The 20,334-nt window shown below is 35.6% G+C and overlaps 6 protein-coding genes across 10 annotated transcripts; 2 read left to right on the plus strand and 4 right to left on the minus strand.

Moving 5' to 3' along the window:
• Window positions 1-636: 636 nt before the first annotated feature.
• LOC119990032 lies at window positions 637-2,039 on the minus strand. Its single transcript, XM_038835842.1, has 3 exons — window positions 1,200-2,039; window positions 1,083-1,124; window positions 637-991 (listed from the first exon to the last, which is right to left on the minus strand). The coding sequence occupies exons 1-3, from the start codon at window positions 1,990-1,992 to the stop codon at window positions 864-866; spliced, it is 963 nt and encodes a 320-aa protein (XP_038691770.1). The 5' UTR covers window positions 1,993-2,039; the 3' UTR covers window positions 637-863.
• A 5,719-nt stretch (window positions 2,040-7,758) lies between these two features.
• Window positions 7,759-10,682, plus strand: LOC119989859 (probable WRKY transcription factor 31). The gene is made up of 6 exons (XM_038835599.1): window positions 7,759-8,223; window positions 8,317-8,415; window positions 8,536-8,691; window positions 8,998-9,357; window positions 9,461-9,574; window positions 9,686-10,682. The coding sequence occupies exons 1-6, from the start codon at window positions 7,930-7,932 to the stop codon at window positions 10,355-10,357; spliced, it is 1,695 nt and encodes a 564-aa protein (XP_038691527.1). The 5' UTR covers window positions 7,759-7,929; the 3' UTR covers window positions 10,358-10,682.
• Window positions 10,683-11,424: 742 nt separating this feature from the next.
• LOC119987792 (non-specific lipid-transfer protein 1-like) lies at window positions 11,425-11,876 on the minus strand. The gene is made up of 2 exons (XM_038832705.1): window positions 11,542-11,876; window positions 11,425-11,434 (listed from the first exon to the last, which is right to left on the minus strand). The coding sequence occupies exons 1-2, from the start codon at window positions 11,874-11,876 to the stop codon at window positions 11,425-11,427; spliced, it is 345 nt and encodes a 114-aa protein (XP_038688633.1).
• Window positions 11,877-12,729: 853 nt separating this feature from the next.
• LOC119989121 lies at window positions 12,730-20,290 on the plus strand. 4 transcript variants are annotated; one of them, XM_038834445.1, is made up of 3 exons: window positions 12,730-12,814; window positions 18,949-19,141; window positions 19,924-20,290. In XM_038834445.1, exons 2-3 carry the CDS (start codon window positions 18,960-18,962, stop codon window positions 20,108-20,110), a joined length of 369 nt encoding a protein of 122 aa, XP_038690373.1. In that variant the 5' UTR covers window positions 12,730-12,814; window positions 18,949-18,959; the 3' UTR covers window positions 20,111-20,290. The 4 variants fall into 4 exon arrangements, with proteins under 4 accessions (XP_038690373.1, XP_038690370.1, XP_038690369.1 ...); XM_038834442.1 differs by lacking the exon at window positions 12,730-12,814 and adding an exon at window positions 18,392-18,452; XM_038834441.1 differs by lacking the exon at window positions 12,730-12,814 and adding an exon at window positions 18,392-18,452 and having other exon boundaries at window positions 18,954-19,141.
• LOC119989117 (protein ALP1-like) lies at window positions 13,328-14,712 on the minus strand. The gene is made up of 2 exons (XM_038834437.1): window positions 13,943-14,712; window positions 13,328-13,856 (listed from the first exon to the last, which is right to left on the minus strand). The coding sequence occupies exons 1-2, from the start codon at window positions 14,676-14,678 to the stop codon at window positions 13,384-13,386; spliced, it is 1,209 nt and encodes a 402-aa protein (XP_038690365.1). The 5' UTR covers window positions 14,679-14,712; the 3' UTR covers window positions 13,328-13,383.
• LOC119989118 (L10-interacting MYB domain-containing protein-like) lies at window positions 14,750-18,233 on the minus strand. 2 transcript variants are annotated; one of them, XM_038834438.1, is made up of 3 exons: window positions 18,080-18,233; window positions 16,159-16,507; window positions 14,750-15,594 (listed from the first exon to the last, which is right to left on the minus strand). In XM_038834438.1, exons 2-3 carry the CDS (start codon window positions 16,504-16,506, stop codon window positions 14,944-14,946), a joined length of 999 nt encoding a protein of 332 aa, XP_038690366.1. In that variant the 5' UTR covers window position 16,507; window positions 18,080-18,233; the 3' UTR covers window positions 14,750-14,943. The 2 variants fall into 2 exon arrangements, with proteins under 2 accessions (XP_038690366.1, XP_038690367.1); XM_038834439.1 differs by having other exon boundaries at window positions 16,159-16,533; window positions 18,080-18,209.
• Window positions 20,291-20,334: the final 44 nt, after the last annotated feature.

Genomic DNA, 20,334 nt, shown 5'->3' on the forward strand with positions numbered 1-20,334 from the left:
CTTTGATCAATTTATTCAAAACAACAAGTTAATGAATCTTAGATGGCTACAATCCTAAATGATAAGAAAAACACAAATTACGAAAAATGTCTGAAAACACTAAAAAGCTCATTTGAGGTTTTAGACAACGGAGTTTATTTTTACCAAAATAGGGTGGGGCTAGTATGATAACTACTAGTTTTAACAATCACGTCGAATCGAGTTTCGACGTCAAGTTTCGCACAACTTCGAGCTCGTGACTTTTCAATCCTGCTAGTCGATTTGCTTGTAACTAACTTAAAACACTAGGTATGGTTAGTTACAAGCAAATCGACTATTGATTATGCTTTAATATTTTTTTGATAACCGAGAACGATATCATATATATTTATCATTTGGACATTTGATTTGGACTATTGAGTTATTGTTACTAATGGAACTTAATTGCATTATAAACCTACATTTGGGATGCTTGTTAAGGCAGAAAAATGTGATGCAATCGAAAATGCAATATTGAGGCTAAGCAAGCATTTAAGCCAAGAACACAAAAAAAAAAAATTTGAAAGAAAATCACTCTCAAAAGTTTTTTTTTTTTTTTGATTAATTAAACAATAGCTGCCTCCATAAGAGACTATAACGCTAAATAAATATGAAACAGAGTTCCTAGTAACAAGAAAAATCGGGAAAAAAAAACCACAAATCGAATCATCCTGTCAAATTTTGCGCAATTCCAAACTCGTGTCTTTTTGAATTTTACATAACAGTGTTCTCGTGATTAACTTGAGTAGTACTACATCAAAAAATATTCTCAAAAAACAAAGTTAAAAAGAAAATAAAGCAAAAGAGAAAGTACTTGGTTCACTTTGATATGCTGTCTTGAGATTTCAGAAAAGCCTATTTTCATTACTTTGTACCCCACAAGTCACTGGTGCTGTAGCTCTCAATTTTTTCACATACCAAATCCCAGCACCAATTCCTACTGCAGTAGCAGCAGAAACTGCAGTCACTGTCCCTGAAACAACAAATTTAGAAAAGAATTTGAAACCGGAAACAATCGAAACATCGATCGTTGTCTAAAATGTGCAATCATAATATCTAATCACCTGCAATTACTCCTGCTCTTTCATGTTTTGGAACCTCATGATCTGCACAATATATAGAACCCCGATCACATAATTTTTTTCTGATCAAAATGAGAAATTGAATGGCAAAAGATATACCTTTACAGTAACTAGTGACATTCCTATCACCACACAAGCACAAGAAACTCTGTGTTTGTGTATCAAATCCACAAGTCCCACCTCCCTTTGTCATGTCTTGACACTGAAGGCAATGTGTAGTCACAGGTATATCGAAATCAACCCGGATTCCGTACTCAGGAACTTGATCATAAGGAGAGTTTTGACCATTGTTTCTCCAATAGACACTAGTGTAACTAGAACAATACTTCAGCATCAGCCTTAGAGACTCTGTTGCTTTTGGAAAGTAAGAACAGCAGGAACTACCATCCATTGCAGAGGCACATTCTGGTAAGTGTCTGCAGAGATAACTTGAACTGTCGCAGGAGGAATCGCACCGGTCAGGGAATCGTTCACAGAAGATTGGCTTAGGCTGAACAATCACATTCTCTTCACTGCAATTGAAGAAAAGATAATCATTTTGTGAAGAGAGTGTGAAATGTGTGCTTGTGTCGAGACTAAAAGGCCTCGTTGCGCGAAAATCGTTCCCATCTCGACAATTCCACATGAAAGGATCAGTGACAACAATGTGAGGATCAGAGTAGCTTATGCTACGAACAGGGTATCGTCCAGAGGGTGTTCGAAGCTCGAGATTTCCTGAATTGGAGCAGGCAAGGATGTGTCTGTAATAAGGACTGCCACAGCCATCATCGATGCCGAAAGGGTAGCGTATTGTAATTGTTCCACAGGAGGTTCTACAAAGGCTTGCTTCAGCTAATGATGTGAAGATGAGTGTGAGCAGGATGCTTGTGAAACAAAAAGAGTAAGAACCCATTAATGGAACAATAGTGCTGGTTAGTTTTGATGGTTTTCAGGTCTAGTGATTTATCCAAGTAAATTGAAGATTGAGTAAAGTGATGGCTTAATGTGAGATGAAAAATCTCTTCAAGTTCTTTGGTTATTGGGTTTGTCTTTTTGCTTTATTAACTTTCTTTTGCTTTTTGTGAAGGAATTATTTACACTTTGGTGCTTTAGCTTTATATATAGTTTGAGGATGTTTTTTAAACAGTGAATATGATGTTGAACTGGCAATGATTGATCATGTGTCTTCCATTGAAGCAGAAGCTTTATTTCCTTCATGATTCCATCCTTCAAAAAATGCTTGGGCTAGTTCTGGGCCTTTTGGCCCGGTACCGTGTTAAGAACATGGGCTTGTAGTGATGACCATTTTGTGGCCCAGTTAACCAAGGGTTGTGACCGGTGTCCCAGGCAAGGTCCAACTGAAGGAAACCTATAAAACTTGGGTTGTCGTGTCAGCCCAGATGATTGGGTCAGGACTCAAGAGGGGTTCATCATCCGAGTTTTTATCCTCAAAGTTTGGAGTTGGTTACATCAATTTATGTGAAAAATTAAAAGAAATTCACTACATGTATTCATTTTCGCCATTCATTTCAATTTAAGATCATACTTACATCAACTCGTATTGATTTCAAATCTTTTTTTACTATTTCAAGTAAAGATGTTAAAAAATTGTAGAAACTGAATTGATCGCCAAACTGGTCTATTTGTCGATTATTTTTTAAAAAAGTTTACTTAGAACCAACCGAAAAAATCGAAATAACCATTGATTGATCAATTAAATTCATGTTAAAAAGCTAGGAAAAAAAATTGACCGTAACTAACCATTAATACTCATTGCTTCAAGTCATGTCTTTATAAGTCTTTCTCTCCGCTTCTTAATCTCTCCTATATAAATTCTCTCGATTCTGCTCACCACCGCACCGCTATCTCAACATTGTACGTGCTCATACTATTTTAAACGATTTTCTCACCACTTATTTTCAATTTCTACTACTCCTATGGTAAATCTAATAATTTCATTTCTTAATTTTTGTGATACAAACTACACTCAATAAATCATAATCACGTGAAGCATTCACTCATCTAAAGTCACTGAAATGACGACATGAAAAAGATGGTGTAGTTAATATCTAAAATACATACATGTACACGACGTAGATTTGATGGACTTGGTGGGTAGTGGGCAGTTGGGTTGACAAGGAGTTATGGCGCGCATGGAGCTCTGGTCGATTACTTTCTGTCTGATTGTCTGCACAGATGGTCTCCTTAATTGGAAGAAAAATCAGCACAAAACTTGGGGCTCATAAATCAAGCAAATTGAATCATCAAGGCAAAATAAAGCTTACATTTTCATGGGTTTCAGACCAATCCCACGAAATATATGAAGGAAAGTCAATATGTGACCATTAGCTCGTTCTTTACCACTGCCACCATTTCCAACTCATAACATACTTTCCAATCTTTCAACTTTAGAGTTAATTAATCAACGTGGCTTACACAATAGATGTAAGATTTTAACATACCCTACCCGGATTGGGCCGACTCTTAGGTGGGCTCTTCGTCGAAAAAAGAAAATAGGATACATATGCATCCTAGTTACGCATGCGAGTCTATTAATGTCGAACCTAAACCTGTGCTTGAGATATAGAGCTTTCCATACACTGATAAAGGATAATACGGATTTTCGAGAAGAGAGGAGTCGTGGTCCTTCGGACCATCCGAATCCCATGAATGAATAGAAAATTATATCTATATTGGATTTTACTTGAATTGTCTCATCTATCCTCTTGAGGTGTAAGTTTTGTTTCAAATCCCTGTTCAAACAAGAGAGATTAATAGTATTGAAACTTATTTGACACTCCGGATGTGAAAAGTATCTTAACATGCATAGTTACTACACGTACAGCATGAAACTCTTAATTATAGTGCACATTTTTCTCTCAAAATCCAAGCTGTCTAAACCTAACCACACCATCAAATTTCTACACCATATGACTAAGCTAGCCACCACGTTGGGGTAGAATCAAAATGGTCAGCGTAAATCACAGTCAACTTGTGTCTTTTTCTTCAATGTTCATCTTTTCTTAATTCTTTTCCTTGTTAGTTTGGATTTTTTGATTGTTTAATTTGGTGGAGTATTGACATAATTTTGAAAATTAATGGCTCCTTCCTCCATCTGCCACATAATTAACATATAAGAAGCCATCTTTAATATTTTAATGCAAATGATATTCTTCATATTGAATTCGATGGGGAGTCATTAATTAGTTATTACATTTTTAATTCACACCAATCAATGATCACCAAATATTAATGGCTTATATAGTTGCCGTCTTCTTCTTCTTTACTTAAAAAAAATAAAAACCATTAAAGTCTATCTTGAAGGAATGAAAAAGATGCATACCACAAGAAACAGGTGATCGATGGTCCTATTTCAGTGGCTGCAATGGAAGACCAAGAGAGTAGTAGTCATAATTTTTGATAGTGAAAGATGAACCTCAAGTCAATTTCGACTCCTTTGAACTATGAGGAGTGTGAATAATATGTGTGTGTGTGTGTCTATATATATGTATGTATGAGCAATTCTCATATGAGGTCCTAAAATGAGATCATGACTTTTAGGGTTCAAAACTTTTTTAAAAATTTTGGAACAAATATATTTATATTTTGGTCGGTTTTACGAACCCAACGACATATTTTTTTGTTAGAATCAAAAAACAGATTCAACATGAAAAATGCATGATAATTTTGGATCGTTACATATAAAACAAAAAATATTTCTTGCACTTTTTTGGTTGCTTTTGATTTTTGTTTCGAACAAAAAAATATCGTTGGTTTAATAAAACCGATCAAATTACAAAAGTATTTTTTTCAAATTTTTAAAAAATATTTTGAACCCTAAAAGTGAATCTTAAAAGTTAGAACCTCATTGTAAGATTTCATTTTAGGACCTCATAAGAGAATTTTTTTTCTATATATATAAATATATTTGAGAGAATATTACTTGCAGCTATTGACTACAATGCAAATTAAGCTCATATATCAATTTTTTATGTTTTAATATTTAACGAGTTTGGTACGTCACTCTAAAATTAATAAAATTTCAAATTATTAATGAATTCTGTTACATTTGAGAAAAATGGGTTTAGACTACACCATAATTCAATCCAAATTAAATGTAGTCAAAGCTGAGATTTTTTGAGAATGTATTAATTTCCTTTGAAGTTTTGTGTAGTTTGAATAAATTCCCCCCCAATGAAAGTCGGTGGTTTTCTTTAATGGATACATTTGTAGGTCTTGTAGGCGCCCATCGCTTTGATTGATGTCATATTGCATGCCAATTAGTGCACAATTTCATCCTTTCACAAAAGATATATTTATATTTGAATCACTATTAATTTGATTTTTTTAATCGAAAACGATACCATAGAAGTTTGTTCTTTAAAAATTCAATATAAACCTAAACTTGAATAGTCAAATCCCATACACAGGAGTTTTTCACCTGACGATAAGATAAGTTTGACCAAAATATGAGTGGCCACAAGAGTATTGCTCCCAAATTATTCTATCAATTTGATTAATATGCATGTACATATAAAAACAATAAGAGTAGCTAGTTTCGATATTAATTTGGGGCGATATATAGCAAATTATGTAGGATATCTACTTCAATGCTAGATTTAGGTTCAATCCTAAAAACAATCCTTACAAGAAACTTCGTATTATTGAAGCTATATATACATATAGAGAACGACAGACAGATAAATATACCTACGGAGGTGCAAATATATACATGCATGCATATCCTGTTGAGAATATATTGTACGTGTTGAAATTGTGAACAAGACACAACCTTTTTCTTCGCATCTTCATACGTTGTTCTTCTTTGTATCTAAGAATTTCGCAGTGAGAACATATACATGCATAAGACCATGCAAATCACATGTCAAAAATTCCAATATCAGTTGGATAATAGTCCAGCCCACGAACCAATGAGTTCGGCCAAAGTGAATGGAATCAACAATGACTTTGTAAAGACACATGCATCTGTATCCCTGCCATATGTCTTTTTTAGACAATTTTTGATCATATCGAAATGGTCAGTCAATGCGACGCCGACATATATATATATATATATATATATATCTACCATTCTAATTAAGCAAATGGTGCTTTATGGCTAGCTAGTCAAGGTAAAGAAAATCAGTACACAACATGTTTTCTTTTCTTTTCTTTTCTTATTGATTGCTTTTTCTATGTTGGGATACAATATAAAGCCTTCATGCCCTTTTGTCTCAAACCCTTGTGAGACATATTGAATGAGATTAGTTAAAGTAATTACATGTTGAAAATCCCAAATAAAACAAAGCCAAGGTCAAAGTTTACTAAAGCCTTCATGCCCTTTTGTGTACATGTTATGTACGTAGAAATTGCACGTACTAGTGAGAAACAACACAAAGAAAGACACTTGTATTTGTATATATACGGGTATGTATGTATGTATGTATGGATGTAACAAGAAATCCCACCAAGAGACCCGGTCCCACCGGTAAACCAGTCAACAAGATCTGAAACGTGGGTGTCTCGTCATACACTTTCCATGGCTAACACCCGGTCTCCAGTCACCCACTAGAGCCGGGCCGTCAAAGTCGTTGACTTTTGATTTGGCGAATGAGTCAATCTCTTCCTTGACGAAATGGAGACGAAACATCATCCGGATCCACACAAACGGGGGATCCGGGGAGAACCAGTGGCAGTGCACTATGCCCTGCTGGTTCTTAGTTGGTGTATCAAAAAATGTGAAAAATATTGGAATAATGTGTAGTATTTAGTATAATAAATATAATAATATATATTTTTTGTTCAAAATAAATACTAAATTCAGCATGATTGAAACATTGAATATTTTAAATTTATAACACACGGTATAAAATTGTCATATTCGAATGTGATTAATTTGATTTTTTTTTTCAAACAAAATATATATCGTTGAATTCATTATATGAAATACTACCCATTTATAATATTTTAAAATTTTTCCAAATTTTTTTGGTGCACCAAAAATGGTGCATTGGTTCGAGAATCACTTCATTGGTCCTCTCCCAATCCCAAAAGGAAAAAGTGGGGCTGTAATTACAGCCCCAAATCCCTCTAAATAATTTTTTTAAGTTTGTTTATGTTATTAAGATTTAGGAGTTATGATTATTGTTTAGGGTTTACGATTTAAGGGTTAGTGTAGAACTTAGGATTTGGAGTTTAAGATTTAGGATTATTTTTTTCAAAATCATCTATATTTCTAACATTATAATGACCAACATACACAACGCTTAAAAAACTAAAAAAAAATGCATAATTTGAGGGGAATTTAGGGATAATTACAGCTAAAGTAATTACAGTTCCCTATCCCATCATCCCAAAAATGAATCTGGAAACTCTACAATTCATTTAAAATTGTAAAGTTTGCAATTTGAATCTTGAATCCAATATAGTTTAGGAGATATGCCATATTACATAATATTTTTATTTTTGTGAATAATAGATTTTAGGGAATTGTGGAGTTATTTAATTCCAAAAATAATCTCTCCCCCACTCTACCAGATTTCTTTCAGTGGGTCCACGTGCCAGCTGGTAGCTGACGCACCGTCTGACGCTAAACACAAATCAAGAAAGAAATAACATCAGTTGTTTATCTGTTCTCTTACTATCTACACACGGCTACTCAACCTACCCTTTTTGGTCTTTGTTCCAAACCCTTTTTATAGCCGAGAAATTGCACCTGTTGAAGAAGACTACGCATTCTTCTCTCACACATAAGACCTCTCTCTCTCTTCAACTCTTTACTGCATCTGTCTATCCATATATCTTCTCCTCTTCACGTATTTACACAGTCTTGATTATTGGTTAGATTTATATGGACAATGGATGGGGTCTAACCCTTGATTCTGAACCCTTCTATTTCTTTTCTGCAAATCAGAATTCCGGTAGTAGTTCGTTTCATAACAAGCTCGGGATGTCTCAGTTTCCGGTCAGTCTTGGCGCTCCGGCCGATGAGAATCGGATGGTGGTCGGAGAGGTTGACTTTTTTGATAGAAAGAACATGATTGTTGATCATGAACATGAAGATCGAGATGATGATGGTGATGATGCAAGAACAGTTGGTTTTAACGTCAAGAAGGATAATTCTCAATCCAATTTGGATGTAAATGTAAGAAAGTTTTGTTCTTGATGAATCTTTTTATCTGGGTTTTCTTTGAAAACCGATTTTGAATTTATTCATTGATTTTTAATCTGAATATAGACTGGGTTGCATCTTCTGACTGCTAATACTGGAAGTGATCAATCAACGGTGGATGATGGAGTATCATCAGATGTCGATGATAAGAGAGCCAAGAATGAAGTAAAGAATCAATATAATACATACATATATATTTAGTGTAAAGTTGAAAACTTTCTTGTTTTGATTGATTTTTTAGGGTTACCCAATTAAGGAATTTTCATTCTCATTTGTTATGATTAGTTGGCACAGTTGCAAACAAACCTTCATAGGATGAATTTAGAGAATCAAAGGTTGAGAGATATGCTTGGTCAAGTGAGTACCAATTACCATGCTTTAGAGATGCACCTTGCAGCACTTATGCAACAACGACAACATGAATCCACACAAGATCACCCGGTAAGCGATGCAATTCTATTCATTTATACCTTAAATCATACTTTAATTTGTCAGTTTTCAACAATGATAGGGATTCCAACAGTTGGTATCTCAGTTATCCCAACTGCAGAATTGTATGCCCATGATTTCATATAAATCATGTATGAGACATATAGAGTCCACGAATTCACTTAGATCTTTCTTAGATCTTGTGCATCTGACTCAGTAGCTGGGACATCAATTGCTGAGATTTTTGTCATTTTTGTTAATTTGTAGGTGGACATGTTTTTGATGTTTGTGTACACGTGTGTTCTTGTGAATACACAGGTTGTTGAAGGAAAATCTGGGGATAAGAAGGTTGAAATGATGGTTCCAAGGCAGTTCATGGATCTAAGACCTTCACCAGCAGCTGAGACTGATGAGAACGTATCTAATTCATCGTCTGATGAGAGAACTCGTTCTGGCTCTCCTCGAAATAACATTGAAGTTGCATCTAAAACTAGTGTTCAAGATAATGGCAAGAGAGTTGGCAGGGAAGACAGCCCCGAATCGGAGTGGAATACTGCTAACAAGGCTCAGAAATTGAACAATTCTGCTAAGAGTTCTGGTAGTGTTGATCAGTACACTTCTGATGCCACGATGAGGAAAGCTCGTGTCTCAGTTCGTGCTCGATCAGAAGCTCCCATGGTACGACATAGTTTGATAGATTAGCTTCTATGAAAGTTTAGTTTGATCATTAGTTCAGAAAAGTGCAATATGAAATTCATTGGGTTTGGTCTTTAATTTGCAGATCTCTGATGGATGTCAATGGAGAAAATATGGACAAAAGATGGCAAAGGGAAACCCATGTCCACGAGCTTATTATCGTTGCACCATGTCAGTTGGTTGCCCGGTTCGCAAACAAGTATGTCGATCTCTCATTTTCGTGTTACATTAACAATTCAATCTAATTTGAATATCGAGTAATTTGTATTCGATTCAATATCTAATGTCGAAATGTGCAATTTAATTACAGGTTCAAAGATGTGCGGAGGACAGAACAATTTTGATAACAACTTATGAAGGCAACCATAACCATCCGCTTCCCCCCGCGGCAATGACAATGGCATCAACCACAACAGCAGCAGCTACAATGTTACTATCAGGCTCAATGTCAAGTCCAGATGGAATAATGAACCCAAACTTACTAGCAAGAGCAGTTCTTCCTTGTTCACCAAGCATGGCAACCATTTCAGCTTCTGCACCATTTCCTACTGTGACATTAGACCTCACTCACTCCCCTACTAACCCATTACACTTCCAAAGACCTCCTGCACAATTCCAGGTCCCATTTCCTGGGCAACCCAACAATTTTGTTAACCCACAGTTGTCTCAGGCATTTGGTCAAACAGTTTACAACAACCAATCCAAATTCTCCGGACTCCAACTCTCTCAAGACCTGAGTACTTCCCAATTAGCTCCAATGCCACCAGCTATGGCACCTCAAGCGCCGCCTTCACCGTTTGCTGACTCCATGAGTAGTGCCGCCGCCGCCATCACTGCTGATCCTAATTTCACAGCAGCACTAGCAGCTGCCATTACCTCTATTATCAATGGAGGTAATGGTTCTAGCAACAATGCAACCAATGCTAACATCTCCCCCAACACAAGCAACAACAACAAAATCAGTAGTTTCCCTGGAAATTAATTGCCTTTTATTATGGGTTTCTTTTAATTTCTTTGGAGGACCAGAATGAGAATTACATGTTGATAGGTTTAGAGAGAGCAAAAAAAGTTTCATTCTTCCTTTTTAATTTTGAATAATATTTTATCCTAGTAAATGCTAAATAGAGGTTTCTCAGTTGCGGGATAAAGTGTAGGTTCTATCTAACACCATTCACGTGCGAACACCCCATCACGTATGGGGGCCATGTTTACACCATTTGAATGGTATCAGATGGATCTCTCACTTTATTTTCCCTCACTGAAGAATTTTCATAAAACTATTTACCTGTTCATCATGATGATCTTAATTCACCGTCTATGTCTATTTGGCTATGTTATTATTTGTTCTGATGGTTTTATCTTTCAATCTTTCTAACAAACTTGAAAACAATGTCGAGAAAGAAAACAAAAAAATAGTCTTCTTTTTTCCGAAGTCATATTCTTCAGATCAAAGTCAACAAGTTCGGCTATCACAGTTTGACACGTAATGAGGAGACCAGAAATGGTTGACTCAGACAAAGAAATTAGACTTGGAGGCAACTACGCGTGACTTGGGAAACCCAAATTGAATACTATATTATATGTTCAATATAAGAAACTATTAATTTGTTTTGACTTTCCGTGCAATATTTGATTGATTAATCTCCCGTGGAGCTAATTTTTGGGTTTCCATTTGTTTTTGAATAATCAAACTGGTTCAGCCTATAAATAGATCCACACAAATGGAAGCAAAAACCATCACAATACCATTCCAAACTCTAGAGATAGAATTGATGGGCTACTTGATTGCTTAAAATATGAGTGGTTTAACCAATAACCAAATAATTTGAAGACCAATTAACCCAGCATTTGGTTAATTATGCAAGTTTACGGTTAATTGATTGGTTAAAATATGAGTGGTTTAACAAATAACCAAATAATTTGAAGAGCAAAAATATATAGACTTTTATTAATTTTTGTCATTTATTCTTTACAAACTTAAGTTTATTCTATAAAAGTAAAACTCTTCATTCCTCATAATTAAGCTAATCCCATTTGAAACTGAATTAATTAGTTAATCCTGCATATCATAGTGAAAAGAAATTGTCAGTGACAATTGATCAACATATACACACATATTATATATAAATATAAGAAAGCAGGAGGAGAGGGAGGGGGAGAGCTTACGTGTTGCAATCAATGTTTGGATCGATTGGCACAGGAACGGGGACATTGCATAACTGCGGGACTTGTTTAGCTTTCTCAGGCAACACACCATAACTCGTAAAAGCACTTTTGAAACAATTACAAAGCTCTTGACGTATCTCTTTAGTATTCGCCTCTAAGTTCAAGCTTGCTACCGCTACACAACACTGAACACTAGGCATTGGGATGGGAGTGGTGAAGAAAGGTAGGCAAGGCAACAGACTAAGCAAAGATTGGGTGCAACTGATAGCCTGCACCACGTTTGCTGCCCTCATGCCAAAAATCACTAAAAAGACAATGCAGATTGATCGAGCCATCGTCTGGTTTGGCATTAATTCTCACAAACTCTTACAAATGTTTTGGTCTATCTATCAAGATTTGTTGCTAATGTGAGGAATGTAGCATATGTGTATGTCCTCTACTTATACTGTTTACTCATTAAATTTAGATAATATTTTTCCTTTTCTTCATGGATATTATTTTTGATTTTGCATGCATGAATATTGCATTGGCATTAACAATTAATAGAGCTATTTATTTCTTTATTTCAGCGAGGATTTGATTTGGATATATTGTTAAAATCGTTATAGGGTGTATTTATTTTACTGTGTAATTGTGAGGATGTGCATTTTAATATGTGAGATTTTATAAGGGATATATATGGGTTGGAATTTACTATCTATCATTCTTTTTTTTTATTTTTTTGCGATCCCCTAACATATTAGAATTGATTTTATCTCTCATATTGATTACTCATTCTTTTCATTCCATTTGTATTAATAATTAGTTTTTATAATGAGAAAAATAAATTTATATTCTACAAATTTGTGAGTTATCATTAAATGCACTTCCTATTTGAATCACGGATATACATTCTTATAATCAAAATTTATTAGAAAATACATTTATCTACGATATTCGGTGTGCTTTAGTAATTTTCTTATTTATTTGTTTAGTCTACTCGGACATATTCAGGTATCGTTTGTAATATGATGTTTTGTTGGTGTAGTCGGATCTTTATTTGAAATTCTCATATGTAATCAATTTTTATAGTGGCTCGAGTGTTTATGGGGCCTCAAATTCTCTTGTCTAAATTATTGGGTAAATGAATACAATTCGGTATGTGGCATTTAAAAAAAATTCAAGTAAAAATTAAATTATTATATATAACTAAAAGACTGCATAAAAGTGAAAAAAATAAAACCCAAATTTACAGCGAGGCGGCCGCCGTATCATTGACGGGGAGAAAGATAAAGGGTTTGTTTGGAAGTGCTGTCAACTGTTGTGAGGTGTGGTGCGGTGCTGTGAGTTATAAAACTGTGGTGCTGTGTGGTGTGTTGGAACGCAAAAAGCTGTTTGGCGCATAACTTTTAAAACTGTGGTGCGGTGCTGTCAACCGTAATTTCACGTTTTACGTATAAAAATAATTAATAATATTAATATAAATTAATAATATTAATATTAATAATTTATATTAACATTATTAAATATATTAACATTATTAATTTATATTAATATTATTATTTATATTAATATTAATATTTTATATTAATATTATTATTTATATTAATATTAATATTTTATATTTTTATTATTATTTTATATTAATATTAATAATTTATATTAATATGATTAATTAATATTAATATGATTAATCATATTAATATAAGTAATCCTATTAATATAATTAATCATATTAATATAAATTATTAATATTAATATAAATTAATATAATTAATCATATTAATATAAATTAACAAAATGTTTATATTACATAATAGTTTACATCATTTGATGACGTTGGTAAATAAAAATAATAATAATCTAGTACGATGTAAACACTTCAGCCGCAATCATATCGCGGAGAGCTGCCATCTCTAGTTCCTCACCAATGAATGGTTGGTGCTCCGAAGTGCTCGCTCCAACTTGGCTGGTACTGGCTTCCGTGCCTGAGACATGAGGAGTACAGTTATCATCACTATATGCAATGAAGTCCGGGTCATCCAATGTGCGCAATCGTATGAAATTATGTAAAACTGCGCAGGCAACCACGATCTTCACTTGAGTGCGAAATGAGTAAGGGGGCATTGTTGATAAAATGTGCCACTTATTTTTTAGCACACCAAATGTGCGCTCAATAACCAAACTGAGAGATGAGTGTGCATGATTGAAGGCTTCCCGTGGTGTCGATATATCTGGACCATTTCGGAATACCTCTAAATGGTATCTCTGTCCCCTATATGGTGCTAGATATCCACTTTGATTCGCATATCCTGAATCAACCAAGTAATATTTTCCTGTAACATATTGGACAGTTAATGTTACTTACTAACGAATTTTGAATTAAAATACCAGTTTATAATAAATATGTTCAATGCCTTACCAAAGGGAGGGTGGGGAAACTTTGAGTTTGCATTAGAGAGAACCGTACTAAAAATTCGAGAATCATGCGCCGATCCCTCCCAACCCGCACACACATACGTGAATAACATATCGAAGTCACATGCTGCCATCACATTCTGCGTGGTCACGCCTTTGCGCCCAATGAATCTTGTCCGATCATCATGAGGGACTGATGCATGAATGTGCGTACCATCAATTGCCCCGATGCAATCCCTAAAGTATGGAAAATATCTTTCGTCTTCTTCTATGTACTTCGGGACTGTCGAATATGTTGGATCCCTTGGTCGGATAATATCGTCTGACATCCGAATCAAACTGCTCAATACATTATGAAACTGGCGATGGACTGTTTCTCCAGAATGCTGGAATCTATCCTGAACAGTCCGATTGCCTACACCATTTCCTACGGTGTAAACAAACATCCCGACTATCTCTTTCACACTTAGTTCACGAGATGGTTCGAGGCCATACCGCGTGCTCAAATCATTGCATAAGTCCCTAAACACCCGCCTGTCCATCCTCAACACTGCCAAACATTTGTTCCTATTACCTCGTAGCAAGTCCGTCATGTACATATGTCCTGTGTACCATGATGTCCAACAACCTGTACGTTGAATATCATACATTGCCTCACCGGCCGCAACAATTGCCACCCCCGTAATAGCCGCTAGTTCTTCAAAAATGAGCTGCTCATTTACATCGGAATAGATATCCATATCCTGTTAAATCAAATGAAATTAACATGTTTAGAAAAATTCTTATAATATATTCCGATTATAGCACAATATTGCCCTAAACCATTATAAGTAACTATAAAACAGAGTTACAACTGAATTTCAATCCCAAATAAACATTAACACTGCAATTATGAAATGGAAAACAAATGTCAACCTCTACGGATTTTAACAACTCCGAAATTTAAAACATATAAAAGTCTAAACATATAACAAATGAAAATTCAAATTTGATCAATAATATTCTTCAAGTTCTGCCTCCTGTGCCACCCCCATTTGCGTCTGCGTACATCATTTTCAACCACGCAAGTTGCCAGTCCCTGCGTAACATGGCAGTGAAGTACTCACGATGATCCTTGTTCTGAAACAGCTTGAGAGCAAACAAGAGCAAATCTCCCATCTCGGCAGTCTCTGGAATTTCCTCCAAAATTCTCATACATTCCGCGATTTCAGCTTTTGCTGATGAAATAGGGGCACTGGCAACTGCAGTTGCCCGGCTGCTCAGAGCGGATACAAGATTGCCCAAGGACTTGCTAATGTCTTCGCGATAATCTGAAGCGGATGCCCTACGCTTCTTTTTCCCACGAGTCCCTGATGCGTCTGATCTCCTCCTACCTTGACGAAGTGGCGGAGTGGGGGAGCTAGTTATTTCATTACTTTGCTCAATGTTTATGTCAAACTCTGGATCACTGGAACCATCAGAGCCGAGATGGATAGCATCCACATTGTCATCGGTGCTAGTCCTTAGCAGTTTTTCATTAGTGCTGCCATCATGTTGTTTAGATGCACCTGCAAACATTGTAAATTCACCGGTGGCCATCATCCCATCAAATAGTTCCTCCAACTGCTCAAGGTTTTCTGGACCTTGGATTCGAAACTTTGCAACTTTTTTGTCTTCCTGAAATATTTTAGAATAATTTTATTTATTATAATGCATATAAAATACAACAGCTGAATCAAGTATGGAAAACATATGCATTCACTTGAAGCAACTCATAATCAACACTCAGACAAAGCATCTATACATTTAGTTTATGCTGCCAAATATTTACAAAATTTCCTAAAGTAGACATCAACAATTGACAGTGGAATAGATACATTCAATAATCTCAAACATCGTTAACATAACTTGAAACATTGTCCTATATGCATTCCAACATTACACTTGCTGCATATGTCCTATATGCATAACAGATTGCCCTAAATTCAAATAAAGTCCATAATATTGAAATAAAATGCAGACAGTGTCCTATAGACATTCAAAAATTGCATCCTCATTCACATATTATTGTATAAAATTGCAAGAATGTCAATTTCAATGACAATAAATTCACACAGCAACCTATGGACATTCACAGCAACCCTAAACATTGATAAAACTTTATCAAAATTGACATATGTTTGAGATCTTAGCAATTACAATTAACAGATTATAATACATGTACATAACAAACAGATTTACCTGAATTCTTTTCTCCCACCAGTCATTGTCAGCAAGAATTGTGTTCCGAACACAGTCCCATCCAGTCCCAGTGTCATGCATACGCAGTTTCTTCCACAATTTGTACTCTTTCTTCAGATTGTCCCACTTGTTCTTGAATTGTGGTTGATCATATCGCTTCCCTGTTTTATCGAAAAAGCCAATAACTATCTTCTGCCAACCTTCTTTGGTGAAGTGCGAACCAGGCCTACGTCCTTCCTTTACTTGTTCGACACACAGTTCCACAAACACTTTAGTTTGGGCTGAGTCCCAATTGGCCTTGTCTGCAGCTTGGGTTGATGGTGCATGAGGTGTGGTGGTATTACTCATACTACGTCACAAGGGCGATGTTTATAACTTATAATTGAAGATATATGTTAAGTGACACAACTGTACAATAACCGAAAATAACCCCTACTTCTATTGCCACACAAATTACAATAATCACCTGACAAATGCAAGCTCAAGTTTGCTAACAAATATTATTAACAGTAAACAATAGAATCATGCAAATGTTGTCAACACAATGCAATAATCCAATATTTATAACTTGTATATACTATTCTAAACACAATTTAATAATTAAGGAAATCATAACTGTACATGCATCATATTATCTTAAGTTAATGAAAGGAACTATCAATAGATTTTGAAGTAATAAATACTATAGCACATATTAAAGAGTTCAGAACCAATAATCCAAAAATTGCTACTCTAAACCAGATCCAAGTAAGGTTGCAGCACAAAAAATAAGGTTACAAACATGAAGCACATATCATATCAGCTGTCTAATGCACAAAGAAAAACATACAACTCATGTTATCCAATTAAAAAATATCATATTATTCAGAAAGAGGAACATAGAACTCAACAGGGTAAGTAATAAATCCCAAGCAAGTTCAGACATTGTCCTTTGTTCACAAGTGAGTTGCAAGAGCAACATCACCTTATTATATTTTATTAATTCACAACCTGACAATTCACAAAAAGGTTGCATCATGTACGTTTTTTTCTTACAATGAAACCCAGATTGTCAATTCTAGTACTGGACCAAACACTATTGAATCAATTCGCAGGCAAGCACAGTTCGTGATAATAAGGTCTGCTTTAAAAGGGACCCTAAACTCCCTAATGTCAAGTATAAAACAAGCAAGTTCAGACACTGTCCTTTGTTCACAAGTGAGTTGCAAGAGCATCATCACCTTATTATATTTTATTAATTCACAACCTGACAATTCACAAAAAGTGGCAATAGACAAACTGTTTACAATCAGCAAACCAATCTCTCAATGATATTCACACTCGGTTTATGCTGCATATTTGCAAAGCTGCCTTTGAAGATTCTATTTTTTCCCTCACATTTCTAAAATTGAAAATTCACTTAGATGCCATAGAAGCATATTTTCTAATGGAGTTTCTTATTCACATCGAATGGTCCCTTGATTTGGGGAGATCAGATGAGAGGTTCCATCATTTTTCGTACTTTGAAATCTTATATTATCTCAATCAGCAATAGAACTTTATTTGGTAGTTCATGTGAGGGCAGTTCCCGCACTCCCCTCACCTCTTTTTTTCTCCCCCTTATAGTTGCATCATGTACGTTTTTTTCTTACAATGAAACCGAGATTGTCAATTCTAGTACTGGACCAAACACTATTGAATCAATTCGCAGGCAAGCACAGTTCGTGATAATAAGGAGAGATTGATCAGATTTGACATGAAAATTGAACCAGATGTGAGAAACGAACGATAAGAGAACTGAGAAAAAAACTCATACATGATAAGAGAAGTGAGAATCTAGCAACCTAAACTCTAAAGGCATACATGGTTTGCGAAATCTCTAACCCTAACATCGCGAACAGCAAGAAGATAAAAGAAATTAATGGCCAAATCGAGCTCATACCTGATTTGAGTTCAGCTTGTGGCGAATCCTGTCTTGGTAGCTGATCGTAGCAGCAGATTTACAGTGGAGGTCGCGAGGTGGGAGCTCTGCTAAGAAGATGTGTACGATATTCGTCTCAACAATCGTGAGAACGGAGATGAAGAATGAACGTGGGCTGAAACGAGACAAAACGTGGGCTGGGGAACGTGGTCCAACGTGACACGCGTGATTGGGCTGCACCAAACAGTTCTGGCCCGTTGCGTCTAGACTAAACACAGAACGTGGTTTAGGAACGTGATGCCAAACCCAGTCAAATTCAGGTTAATGAATGTACTTCCCCATGCCCTCTTTGGTGCGTAATCGATTTTAGGTTTTGGTTTCCTGTGTCTATAATGTAAGGTTTTGTTAATTTTATGGAATGTTTTCACACTATGTTTCATAAACAAAGATCGATCACGAATCCCTATTGATTAGGGCTTAGGGTTTTTATGTGCTTGGGTCTCGCAATGGTGTTTCTGATAGTATGCAGTTAATCTGCAGTTCTTGTAATCGAAATTCAATGAAATAATCTTTGCCTTTTGAGTGTGATCGATTATTACAATCAGAATTTTGTGTATGGAAAAGGTTTCTTCAACAAATGATGGCAAAGATTCCTTTTTTAATTAGGTTTTTTTTCGAGTTGTCACAATTGTGATTTAGTTGCAATACATCGGGGTACTTTATGAACCATAATGCTTTTTCAAATTTGTTTCAGAAAATAGTTTTGGTTGTGATTATTTGATAGAATTTAGGGAGATCCATATGGAAAAAGGCTCAGTCTTTGTATTTTGGCTTTGATTTCTAGTTTGATGGTGATGCCTGACTTTTTCAACTTGTGTGCTTGCAATCGGTGTAGAAATTAATGGCATCGATGCTGGCTCGGTTGCAATCCAAGGTCACCCAGGCCTCACAGTTTGTGGCAAAGCATGGATGTACCTACTACAAGCAGATGCTAGAACAGAACAAGCAATACATTCAGGAGCCAACCTCTGTTGATAAATGTCAACTTTTGGCAAACCAATTGCTTTATACTCGTTTGGCAAGGTTCGTCAATTGCATCCAATTCATTCTTACTCCTGCTACTCAACTAAAAATTGCCTTGGTTTCGTGAAATTTTGATATTAGCTCTTTTCCCCCTTTACGTTTGATGGTCTGAACTTTATGTGTTTTGTCTTAGTTTGAATCTATTGATTCGGTTGTTCACATCTGGATTACATGTCCTCCGAATCATGAGTGCGTAACAATTTGTGGTTTAGCACTTTTATGAATGAACTCAATGGTATGATATCACTATATCTGAAGCAGAATTTGTTTGGCTGTGCATATTATTTTTAGAAGGTAGAAGTATTGAGGAGAAACTCATTAACTCATTAATTTTGAGATGAATTATCCCGAGGCCGTAACTGGATTGAATTGCACGGTATATGCATATCAGTTACTTCCATCTTTGACTATTTTGGCTAGTTAAACCATGAAGCCTTTTGTTTAGGTTTTAGTATCTCCAACGCTAGGGTTGTTGGAACATTCGGCTAGCTAAAATTTGGCTGCGTGTTAGGACTTAGGAGCACCTTTCTTTGAGCATCTCGTTTCATGTTATCATCACTATGCACTTTAGCGTTGTCATCATCGAAGAAGAGAGTTTCCTGTATGTTGGCTCGTTTTGAAACCTGGAGACATGTTTAAAGATTTGATAGTATGATTTATGGTTCTTGAAAATTTCTTAGTCACGGCAGCATAGAAAGTTTGTGTATAAATTCGATTGAATTGTATGGTCTATTAACATGCATTTTGCATTTTTTGTTCGTATTACCTGCTTGCATGTACAGTATTCCAAGCCGTTATGAAGCACTTCAGAAGGAAGTCAATTCTGTGAAGCAGCTGTGGAAGAACCGGCAGCAGTTGAGGATTGAGAATACTGGCATTGCTGCGCTGTTCGGACTGGAGTGCTATGCCTGGTTCTGTGCTGGGGAGATCGTTGGTCGAGGTTTTACAATTACTGGTTACCATGTTTGACTGCAGTACATTTAGATATGCTTATAGAGATTCTCATAAAGCTTTCCATCAATTTTTGGTCTTAATCCTTGATTTTGTTACCACTTAGCAAACAGAGTCGAACTGTGATTCTGCAAGAAAATTGCGACGGAGTTACGAATGAATAATTTATTTCATTAATCTTCTCTTTTGTTGCGCAAATGTGATTTTTGAGATTTATGCATGAAGGTGGTGTTGCTCTTGCA

The sequence above is a fragment of the Tripterygium wilfordii genome, chromosome 21, assembly GCF_013401445.1.
Source record: "Tripterygium wilfordii isolate XIE 37 chromosome 21, ASM1340144v1, whole genome shotgun sequence".
In the NCBI taxonomy this organism is placed as follows: Eukaryota; Viridiplantae; Streptophyta; class Magnoliopsida; order Celastrales; family Celastraceae; genus Tripterygium; species Tripterygium wilfordii.

Excerpts from the sequence above, each read along its gene's own strand:
- LOC119990032 (XM_038835842.1), bottom strand. The coding sequence starts at position 1,992 with ATGGGTTCTTACTCTTTTTGTTTCACAAGCATCCTGCTCACACTCATC. Across the intron at positions 1,125-1,199 it reads TGTCACTAGTTACTGTAAAG|ATCATGAGGTTCCAAAACAT; the intron begins GTATATCTTTTG and ends TATATTGTGCAG. Across the intron at positions 992-1,082 it reads AAGAGCAGGAGTAATTGCAG|GGACAGTGACTGCAGTTTCT; the intron begins GTGATTAGATAT and ends TTGTTGTTTCAG.
- LOC119989859 (XM_038835599.1), top strand. The coding sequence starts at position 7,930 with ATGGACAATGGATGGGGTCTAACCCTTGATTCTGAACCCTTCTATTTC. Across the intron at positions 8,224-8,316 it reads AATCCAATTTGGATGTAAAT|ACTGGGTTGCATCTTCTGAC; the intron begins GTAAGAAAGTTT and ends ATCTGAATATAG. Across the intron at positions 9,575-9,685 it reads GTTGCCCGGTTCGCAAACAA|GTTCAAAGATGTGCGGAGGA; the intron begins GTATGTCGATCT and ends ATTTAATTACAG.
- LOC119987792 (XM_038832705.1), bottom strand. The coding sequence starts at position 11,876 with ATGGCTCGATCAATCTGCATTGTCTTTTTAGTGATTTTTGGCATGAGG.
- LOC119989117 (XM_038834437.1), bottom strand. The coding sequence starts at position 14,678 with ATGGATATCTATTCCGATGTAAATGAGCAGCTCATTTTTGAAGAACTA. Across the intron at positions 13,857-13,942 it reads GTTTCCCCACCCTCCCTTTG|GAAAATATTACTTGGTTGAT; the intron begins GTAAGGCATTGA and ends AATATGTTACAG.
- LOC119989118 (XM_038834438.1), bottom strand. The coding sequence starts at position 16,506 with ATGAGTAATACCACCACACCTCATGCACCATCAACCCAAGCTGCAGAC. Across the intron at positions 15,595-16,158 it reads GGTGGGAGAAAAGAATTCAG|GAAGACAAAAAAGTTGCAAA; the intron begins GTAAATCTGTTT and ends AAAATATTTCAG.
- LOC119989121 (XM_038834445.1), top strand. The coding sequence starts at position 18,960 with ATGGCATCGATGCTGGCTCGGTTGCAATCCAAGGTCACCCAGGCCTCA. Across the intron at positions 19,142-19,923 it reads CTTTATACTCGTTTGGCAAG|TATTCCAAGCCGTTATGAAG; the intron begins GTTCGTCAATTG and ends TTGCATGTACAG.